General features: G+C 55.1%; 1 protein-coding gene across 1 annotated transcript; it reads right to left on the bottom strand.

Moving 5' to 3' along the window:
• Nucleotides 1-2,214: 2,214 nt before the first annotated feature.
• On the bottom strand, nt 2,215-9,711 carry LHFPL1 (LHFPL tetraspan subfamily member 1; the record flags this gene model as incomplete). The annotated part of the gene is made up of 2 exons (XM_044683018.1): nt 9,330-9,711; nt 2,215-2,313 (listed from the first exon to the last, which is right to left on the bottom strand). Coding segments are annotated over exons 1-2 (481 nt in total), but the record flags the coding sequence as incomplete, so codon positions are not given.
• Nucleotides 9,712-10,535: the final 824 nt, after the last annotated feature.

Raw genomic sequence — 10,535 nt, 5'->3', positions numbered from 1 at the left:
GGAGAAGGGAGGCTGCAGTGAAACTGGCTGTCTTTGTTGCCACCATGTGGCTGCTGACTGAGAGACAAGCTGTTCCTGAGCTGCTTCTCTTTATGGCCTTTGTGGCTCTGCTACCCACAGCTGGCACAGCACCAAGAGCCACTGAAGGAGGGACTTGGTCAGGGGCACACAATGAGTCGGGGCACAAGGAGGAGCAGGAGCCAAAGCTCCTGCCTCCCCCTCCTTCTGGGCGCTTTCCTCTGTGGGGGCTGCCACTTTGGGAAGGCAAGCACTGTGTTACTGTCTCCCAGCACCCTGCAGAGAGGGAAGCCACAAGCCCAAAAGAGGTGCTGGACATCACAAGGAGGCCCTGGAGACTGAGCGCTCAGGAAGGCTGAGGCCCAACGAAGAACCACGAGAGACCTCGAGTCAACAAGTAGCTTAGCAAGTGATGAGAAGAGGGGGAAGCAAGAGAAGCCAAGCTCAAAATAACAGCCTTGAGGCACAAACACAATGAGGCAGTGGCCCGCCTGGCCATGACCAAAGGGAGCCTGGAAATGCCCAGTCCGTCCCTCCCTCTGGGCAGGCGAGCTGGGGTCTCTGGCATTCTACGGGCCCCAGAGATGGAGCTGAGGGACCTTGGAAAGCAACAAGAACAACATACTCACTTCAAGAGGAAGAAAAGGGAGGCCTTGGTCCTAGGGGGCAGAAGCAGGAACAATGGGGCGAGTGGCAGAGGCATGCCCGCTGGTACTCGCTCAAAGACGCCAGCCTCCCAATTCCTCAACCTACTCACTTAAGACTCAACTCTACATCGCCCTTTCTCTCAGATCCTTTCCCCTCTGTCTTATGGCCAATCAGGCCTTGCCAACCTCCACCCCATCATCTCCACGTTTGCCCCTAGTCATGAGTAATGGCGCAGGAGAAAATCTTCCTCCTGAGTTTCAGTTTTATACCACCTGCTGCCTTTTGGGCATCCCCCATCGGGGGTCCTCTGGGCATTTCAAATTCAACAGAACTCTTCCCAGCTGGGTGACCTTGGGCAAGTCACTTGACCTCTATGGCCCGCCCTTACCACTCCTCTGCCTTGGGACCAATATGCAGTATTGACTCCAAGATGGAAGGTGAGGGGTTAAAAAAAAATCCTCCCTAAGTCTGCCTGACTTCCTGATCATCGTCAGGGGGACTCCCAGACTCCCGGCTGCAATGCCATTCTTGACTCCTCTCTCTCCCCCTCGTCCTTCCCTAGCCAGCCTGCTGCCAAGTCCGTCCATTGGTTTCGCCTTCCAGTCGGCCCCCTCCTTTTCCCCAAGCCGCTTCCTGGACCAGCCACCAACTGGACATGGCTGAAGCTTAGGCCTGACCACGCCGCTCCGTCCTGAGGCCACTCCAGGGGCTCCCCCTCACCTCCAAGATGAAATAAAGCCCTCCGCTGGACATTTCAAGCCCTTCCTCCTCCCTGGCTCCCCTCCACGGACTCCACAATCTAACCACGCTGGCCTTCCGTCGCCCATCTCCAGGCCTTTGCACTGGTGGTCCCCCAGGCCTAGCGTGATCTCCTCCTTCTTATTCTTCTTGGCTTTCTTCAAGGCTCTGCTCAAATCCACTCCCCCCCCCCCCCCCGCAGGAGGCCTCTGTGGCCCTGAGCTGACTTCCACTTATGGCTTGCCCAGATCTCGTTCTTGCTACGTTGTCTCCCCACTCAGACTCGAGGGCAGAGACTGTGTTTTTGCCTCACCGTATCCCTGCACTCAGCATAGTATGTAGCACAGATGAAATCTTCCTTTAAAAAGCACCTTCCCTTCTGTCTTAGAATCCATACTGTGTATTGGCTCCTTGGTGGAAGAGTGGTCAGGGTGGGTGATGGGGGTCAAGTGACTTGCCCAGGGTCACCCAGCTAGAAGGATCTGAGGGCAGATTGGAACTCAGGACCTCCCATCTCTAGGCCTGGCTCTCCATCCACTGAGCCACCCAGCTACCCCGGCAGGTTAAGTCTTCAATACAGTTGTTGACTAACTGACTAAGGCTTGATCTCAGGAGAAATTTTCTAAGGAGAGCGATCCCAAAGCGTAGCAGGCAGCCTTTGGTGGGCCTGGAGAAGAATTGGAATGGCCTCCAGTCTGTAATGGGGCCAACTGGAGAACTGCACGGGGTGGATGTCTTGGGAGACCCAGCCCCTTCTCCTCACCCGCCCTACCCCTCTCCTCACACACGGGCCTCTTGGGCTCCTCTTACCTAAGTGGAATTGACTGGAGGCGTTCCCGCAAGTCTGCATCACCTCCGGGCTGTTCCAGCCTAGGGGGTACAAGGCACAGCCTGCACCAATCAGCAGACCTAGGACAAAAACACACATCCTGGAGAATGGGTTGAAAAATCCAAACCCCAGCCCACCTCCTCCAGAAAGCCTTTCCTGATTACTCCCAGCCACACTGCTCTTTCCTCTGTTGGCACTGCCATAGTACCCGTCATGCATGTGGTGAGAACAGCTGAGAGTGTTCTAAATAGGACCCAATGGAAAACCCGGCCAGGCCTCTCTCCAATACGACAGGTGGGGTGGCATCCCCTGCCACTGTCCCCCAAAGGCAGGCACTGGCTGGTTCAATAGCAAAGGATGCTTAGGGGGGCATCTACCTCCTGCTCAGCCACGTTTCCCAGGGAGCGTCCACTCCTAACACTGCTCTCACTGTGCTTCCCAAGCTTCCTTCCCCACTCCCAAGGCTGGCTGGGACCCACCAGAAAGCCTGGCTCCCTGGGGGGCTCTGAGGGGCAGGAGCGAGGCACACGCTTGCCTGTCTCGGCCTGGCAGAGCACCTCCCTGTGCTCCTCGTCCTCCTGAGGAAGTTTTTGGAATCATCTCGGCATGAAAAACCTCGCTCTCCATTCAGATCACACACACACACACACAAGAGGATCTCAAAGCGTCTTCCAAACTAGACTGGCATATATGCCGTCGGGCAACTGATGATCGCAGAACTAGAGGAAGCTGGATAGAGGCTTCAGCCGGAGAGCCGAGCACTGGGCATCGGGAAGGACTCCCTGATGGGAACGCAGTGAGTGAGTGAGGGGAATGATGGCATCTCCTTCACGGGGTAGCTTGAAAAAGAGCTGAAGAGTCCCTCCCGGGCACAATGGCTCCATTGCACTATTGCCCTAAGGCCTGGGCTAGCTCCCAGTGTAATGGTCTCATTTTGGGCCAATGAGAACCTCTGACTGGAGAGGAAACTGAGGCTCAGAGTAGAGAAGTCACTTGCTCTGGTCACAGAGCTAGTTAGTGTCAGGGCCAGGATTCCAACTTGACTGTCCTGAAACCGAGGCAAAAGCATTTCTGAGTCCCTGATGCCACCTCCCTTCTCCAGAATGGGACGGTGGTTCATCCACTGGGGGCGCTCAGGGCCAGGCTGCAGAGGTCGGCCAAGGCCAGACTCCTCTGCCCAGCGCCCACACCCACCGCCCCCTCAAGGAGCAGCTCCAACTGGCTAGAAGCCTATGAGGATCAATGCTGCCAGGCTTCAGGCTCAGCTTCTCAGGTAGCAAAGAGGGTGCTTGCTGGTCAAGTGCCCTTTCAGACACTGAGCCCAAGGGCACAACTGGCTAAAAGAGGGGGCAGCCGGGTGGCTCAGTGGATGGAGAGCCAGGCCTAGAGACGGGAGGTCCTGGGTTCCAATCTGGCCTCGGACACTTCCCAGCTAGGTGACCCTGGGCAAGTCACTTGACCTCCATTGCCCACCCTTGACCACTCTTTGGCCTTGGAGCCAATACACAGTATTGACTCCAAGACGGAAGGTGAGGGGTTAAAAAACAAAACAAAATAAAAGAGCCTGGCCTAGCCCCTCACCTGGCAAAGGCCAAAAAAGGGGGAAGGACTGTGTCCGGGTCTCCAGACACACGAGTGGCAGAGCCTCAGGTCAACAATAAGCCAGGTCCCTGGACTTCTGAGCAGGGCTAGGGCTTGAAAACTGTTCCCCCTGCCCCCTCTAGGGGGTGGCTCCGTTGCCAAAGGCTTGAGAGGAAATGGGACCAGTGAGGCTGGCTCTAGCCTGTGCCCCCTGTCTAGGCTTCATCTAGCCTCCCCACCCTACTTTCCCTTTCCCTCTAACGGTGCCCTGGATGAGGCGCCTTAGCAGACTGGCCCATCGGAGTGTGCCCAGCTCGATACAAAGGTAACTGGGAGGGGGGAGGCGCTATTGTCCCTGGTCTCCATCCAGGGGAATCCAGGGGTGGCCATCCAGGGCCCAGTGCCAGCATGGGTGGGGGAAGGCTAAGAGAGCTGGAGCAAACATGCATTTCCACCCAGCCATCCGTCTCTTAGCTCTCCACTAATCCCATTAGGTTTGATCAAAAGGGAAGGATGAAGCTTTCACGCACGTTCTACAAATCGAAATGAAGTCCATGGCCAATTACACGCCAGTGCACTGGGGAGCCATAGCAAGAGACCAAAGAGCTGGGGCAAGTGGTGACGGGATCGCGTCTCCTCTGCCTGCTCCCCTCAGGGGCAGGAGGACAAGGAGGAGAAAGAGCAGGCGGCCGGAAGGCTCAGGCTGACTTCCTGCGGGACGTCGGGCAGCTAATTTGTGTTTCCTGGGCTCGAGTTTCCATTACCCAGAAAGCAAAGACCCCCAAAGTGGCCAGACTGTAGGATCCCACATGCTAGTGCTGAAGGGGAGTACGATCCCCTCATTGTACAGGAGAGGAAACAGAGTCAGAGCTGAGTGGAGGAGGGAGAGACTGGAGACAAGGAGACCAATGGGGAGGGGGTTGTGACAGTCCTAGAGAGAGGCGGGCGAGGGGCCCTGAATTCAAGGGGTGGATGGATGAATGGAGAGGAAGGAACACTTGTGAGAGCTAGCGAAGGGATCAAGATGGACGTGGCTTGACAATGATTGGGTGTAGGGGCAAGGCAGTATGGAAGGAGAGGAAGAATCCAGGGTGACTCTAGCCCAGAGATTCCCAAAGTGGACGCCACCGCCCCCTGGTGGATGCTGCAGCGATCCAGGGAGAGGTGATGGCCACAGGTGCATTTATCTTTCCAATTAATTGCTATTAAAATTTTAAAAAATGAATTTCCAAGGGGGCAGCTGGGTAGCTCAGTGGATGGAGAGCCAGGCCTAGAGACTGGAGGTCCTAGGTTCAAATCCGGCCTCAGACACTTCCCAGCTGTGTGACCCTGGGCAAGTCACTTGACCCCCATTGCCTACCCTTACCACTCTTCCACCTATAAGTCAATACACAGAAATTAAGGGTTTAAAATAAAAAAAAAAATCTTAAAAAAAAAAAATGAATTTCCAGGGTGCTAAGGACGATTTTTTCTGGAAAGGGGGTGGGAGGCCAAAAGAGTTTGGGAACCGCTGCTAGAAGGATGATGAAATGAGGAAGTTAGGAGAGGAGGGCGCCGAGGAGGTACAAAAGCTCAGTGCCCTTGATGGAGACAGAGACAGGATGTTTGGGATGATTTGGGCCCCGGGAAGGCATACTGTAGCCCACACGGAGCCAAGAGCCTATGGGGCAGGGCTGGCCACTAGACCAGAGGCTCATGGCTGGCTTCATGGATCCCAATAGGGGGCCTCCCTCAGCGTGGCCAGAGTAGAGGCCTGGCAAATCAGCCCTCAGCCTGGAGCCACATTTAGAACGCTTCTCAAGCCCTTTTACTTGTGGTAGGAGAGGGTCGATAGCAAGGCAGGGGAGGAAGGGTCCTTTACCTCACCCTGCCTGCGGCCCACTCTGAGGCACAGGGCCTCGGGCCAGAACACAGCAATCGATGGCAGGGGCTGGGGCCTGGAAGGACTTTGGGGAACCGATTTCAGTCTGTGCTCTAGAAAAAAACAACAGCCAGACTTTCCTGTGTAAAGGCCCCATGGCTGTTCCTTGGGATTTGGCCTGGCTTCGTAGCTAAAAAGTAGGCCATAGCAGCTGTTGGGGTACCGATCCCCACCTGAGGCTCCACCTAACCAGCTGCTCCCCTCCTCCTAACAGGAGGACTGGAGGGTGGTCACTGACGTGGAAATAAAACATGCCCCCTATTTGTTTCTCTTCTGCCTCTCTCCCCCACCCCCCACCCCACTGGAGCGATTCCCTAAGGGGCCGCTGTCCCACGAGGCCCTATTGCAGTAGCAGGAGGGATGCATATGGGAGGGGGGGGGCATTGCTGGGGTCACCTTGTCTGGTCTGACTCCGGGGAGGAGCAGCTTCTGACTCCTTCCTGCATTTGGCTCCCAGAGCTCATCTCCGCGGTCAGGGGCTTGGCAGAGAGAGCGGAGCCTGGGGCCTTAATGGATGTTCTCTCAGTGGTTTGGGGTCCCATAGACACGAATCTGCCCTGGACCTAATTGGCTCCTTGGCTGATGGATTTTGGTTAATGCACACACTGCCGAGAAAGTGCAGGCCCCGGGACAAAATCAATCTCGCTCAGCTGACCTGGGGGCTGGGGAAGCCCACCTCCTGTCTCTCGCGTGTCTTCCTTCCTTGGCACCCAATCGGCTGCTTTCCTGCCCGAGAGGAAGTTGGCCTCTGGGGCTCGGATAGCTGTCCTGGGCCAAATCCTATCCATATTGTCTTTTCTAAGGGGCGCTCCAGTATGCTGCTTTCCCGGGGTGGTGAGGGGGGTTCTATCACCCAGGGCGGTGCCACCCCCACAGCTCAGCGAGCCTTGCCAGAAACAATCCTGTAAAAGGAGAACTTGCCAAATGGGGAAGCTGAGGCACAGAGAGGAGAGAACTGGGACCAGATCCCAAGTCTTGGTTCTCGAAAGAACCACAGTCTGAGACTAACTCCACCGTGACCTCCACTGCCTCCCTTGCCCATTCCGTCCTTCATGTCGCTACCAAAATAAGCTTCTGATGTTCCGAAGGCCCAGGTGTAGCCATGTCACTTCCTCCTCGTGCTGGCCTTTAGAACCCTAATGGAATTACCGTGCATTTACTCACCTTCCTGCCAGCAGACATCTGGAGTGATTCCACTAAATAGCAATGCTTCCTCCCTTCTCAAATGACACCCCCACCCCCTGCCTTCTCAACCTCAGTTTCCTCATACTAGCATTAGCTCCTTCCAAAGGCTTGGGAAGAAAGCATTGTGTAGCCCCCAAAAATGGCCCAGAAATGCACCACATCCCCTCATTTGGACATGGGAAAGGGAGCTGGAATCTGCAAGTTCTAAGTTCAGATCCTGCCCCAGACATTTCCTAGCTGTGTGACTCTGGCCAAGTCACTGAATTGCTCTCTGCCTCAGTTTCCTCATCTATAAGATGAGGATGACTATAGCACCCACCTCACAGGGTTGTTGTGAGGATCAAAGGAGATCATTTTGCAAACCTCAGGGTGTTCTTAGATGGTAGCTATCTTATTATCATCACTAACAGCTGTTCTTCTGTCTTTTCCCTGGCCCTTAGGAGATGAGGCGGAAGTGAGGAAGGGCATTCTAGGCATGGAGCTGTGATGTGTCATGGCACTGCGAAGATCACTTTGGGTCGGGCTGTGTTGTGATTGTTCAGTCATTTCAGATGTGTCTCATTCTCCCCATTGGGGATTTTCTTGGCAGAGACACCAGAGAGGAAACTGAGGCAAACAGGGTTAAATGACTTGCCTAAGGCCACACAGCTACTAAGTGCCTGAGGCTGGATTTGAACTCGGGACTTCACTACAGAATCTGCACTCTATCTATTGTGCCACCTAGCTGCTCAGTGGGCCCGGTTGTAAAGGCCTTTAAAGGCCAAAGAGAAGTTCCTTTTTGTCGCTGGAGATAATATAGAGCAGCGGTTCCCAAACTTTTTGGCCTACTGCTCCCTTTCCTGAAAAAATATTAGCCCCTGGAAATTAATTTTTTTTAATTTTAATAGCAATTAACAGGAAAGATAAATGCTCCTGTGGCCATCACTGCTCCCTGGATCGCTGCAGCACCCACCAGGGGGCGGTGGCGCCCACTTTGGGAATCACTGATATAGAACCATGGAGTTTGAGGAGGGGAGTGATACAGTCACACTGTTGGGTCCTATGATTATCCCCAGAATTAGGATATGAAGGTGAAAAGACTTGTCCAGGCTGACCCAGCCAATAGGTGTCCGAGGTCAACCCTCTCTCTAATTTCTCTGCATGGTCCTATAAATGTCCTCATGGCTGCCCTGGAGTCCCGCTGCCAGCACGGGGACAAAGGAGAGGATGGTCTGCCATTCCCCGGCCAAGGTGGCCCTCATTCGTGGCTGCATCAGGGGGCCCTTTGGGGGCCACAGCCAGGTATGCAGAGCAGGGGGGAAGAATCCCCCAGGGGGCTACCTCTAGCTTATCCTTATATTCTCAGTCAATTCCGGCCAGGATGTTAGGCCGCTCCTCTGAAGCCTGTGGCTACACACCCCTCCCCTGGGTTCTTTCTGGCCCTCCCGCCTGTGGCAGTGGCCAGGGCCTCGCAGCCAGAGCCTCATGGCCAGGGCCCCTGGAGCACTCGAGGAACTCAAGTGAGTCAGGAGATGACAAGGTTCCCAAGCTCATAAAGCAGAAGGAGCTAGGCTGAGGCCCTCATCTTCCAGAGCAGGAAACTGAGACCTCGGCACTCAGGAAGGCCACCGAATATCCACGCAGGCCCAGTGGGAGGGCCCAGAAGAGGAAGTGGAGCAGTGATGATGGCCACAGTAGCAATAATAATAATAATGATGATGATGATGATGATACCAACAACAACAACGATGACGGCGACAATGCTAAGGGCCCTTTCTGTAAGTAAGTGTGCCAAAATCTGCCCCGAGCTGCCAGAGCTCACTTGGACTGCCCCAACAAGCCTCCGAGGTGGCTCCAAGACTATCGTCTTCCTCACCTGACCAGTGAAGAGAGGGAGACTCAGACTCCAGACTGGAGACTGCAGGTTGGACTCCAGCCCAAGGCAGCTTCCTGACTCAACGTCCAGCTCATAATCTCTCTACCAGGCTTTCTCTCTCTGGAGAGAGGCACCGTATGACTTGAGCAGAACTAAGAAGGCCCCTTCTCCTCCCCCTCATTCCTCCTCGGCAAGGCTGACATGATGTCTACAGTTCTACCGTTAGAGAGCCGTTCGTTTAGCTGGCAGCTAAATGGGCTGAAGGAGCTTATGGGTCTGCTGTCTCACTCTAGGAGATAGACAGTGGAGGATGGGGGCCTGTCTGAGCCCAAGCCCACAGTGAGAACCGGGCACCTTCCAGAAAGCAGCAGGAAGAAGGGGAGCAGAGGAGCCCGAGGGCAAAGCGGCGATGCCTCCCCTAACCCGTGCCTGCTTCCTAATTCCACTCTGCCAGAGGTGAGGCAGGCCTCGATGTTGGGGAGGGCCAAGGGGCCATCGAGAGCCCATCTGAAAACCCCGCCCCGGCTCACCGGCTCCTCAGCACCCAGCCTTACCTCCCACGAACTGGGCTGCTCCCATGCATCGGCCCATGATCCTGGAGATGAGCTCTTCCATGCAGCAGCCCAGGACGGCGCCTAGGGCCACCAGGAGCAGCAGGGCACAGCCTGTGCCTGTCACTATGGTACACATCTGCCAGGCCAGGCTGGGGATGGCGGTGAAACTGGCATAACGGCCACACTCTTCCACCATGACCAGGGTGCGCCCTTCACCCCGAACAGGGTAGTTACAGCGTCGGAACATGCTGAAGGACACTGGCTTCCCAAGCTGGGTACCAAAGAGCCAGTAGGGCAGGAAGTAACTGGTCGTGCTAGCCACGGCGGTAAGCAGTGACAGCACAGCCCAGAGGATCCCGACTAGGGTCAGGCTGCCCTTCATGCCTTCAGAAGACCGAGCCGGGCCACCGAAAGCCAGAGAAGATTCGGAGTAGCCACACAGGAGCCACCCACTGAAACCGAATTGGGAGGTCAATCCCAAGGGCAAACCGGGACCCAAGTGGCCTCTCCCTCTGGAGTCGAATTCTGTCTTGTCTCAGGCTTCTTCTCCAGTGGCTCCTGTGGCACTGTGGGGGAAAGGCACAGAACTGGATTAGTAAGTGTCCCATGTGCCAGCTCAAATCTAGGGAAGGGTGAGCAGCATTCTCAGTCCATCCTAAAGTCTTCCCTTTCTAGCCGGATCCCTCCTGCCTACAATGTTCACCTTCACTCCCATCACCTCCCAGAAGCCCTGGGTTCCTGCAGAGCTCAGCCCCCATAGGAGACCTTTCCTGAGCCCCTTTTTATTCTACAGACACATTGTTGTCTCCAGAGTCTTAGTGAAGTTTCAAGCTTTAATCACTTAACTAAGCTTAGCTTAAATAACTTAAAGCTTCACTAGGACTTCTGGGATGGCCTGTATTTGACCCACATTGTACCCTTTGAAGGCAGGGGATGCCTCTGTATTCCTAGTGTTTGACATATATGGTGCCTGGCATACATCCGGTGCCTAATAAATGCTTGAACTGAATTGAATGGGCTGTGAGGGTCATGTGGCTCCCATCTGTGGGCGGCCAGAAAGCCTCCTGCATCCCATGGGATTCTTCAGGGTCTGTAGAAGCTCAAAGGAGGCCCATCCACCCCGGGCCTGAGAGGAAGGGTGCCAGCAAGGCCTGGAGGAAAAGACACTGCTTTGGGGAAAACTGGGAGATGTCTCAGGAAATACTG

The sequence above is a fragment of the Gracilinanus agilis genome, unplaced genomic scaffold (genome assembly GCF_016433145.1).
Source record: "Gracilinanus agilis isolate LMUSP501 unplaced genomic scaffold, AgileGrace unplaced_scaffold10536, whole genome shotgun sequence".
NCBI lineage: Eukaryota > Metazoa > Chordata > Mammalia > Didelphimorphia > Didelphidae > Gracilinanus > Gracilinanus agilis.
The sequence above is the reverse complement of the archived record's forward strand: the minus strand, read 5'-3'. Positions and strand labels throughout refer to the sequence as shown.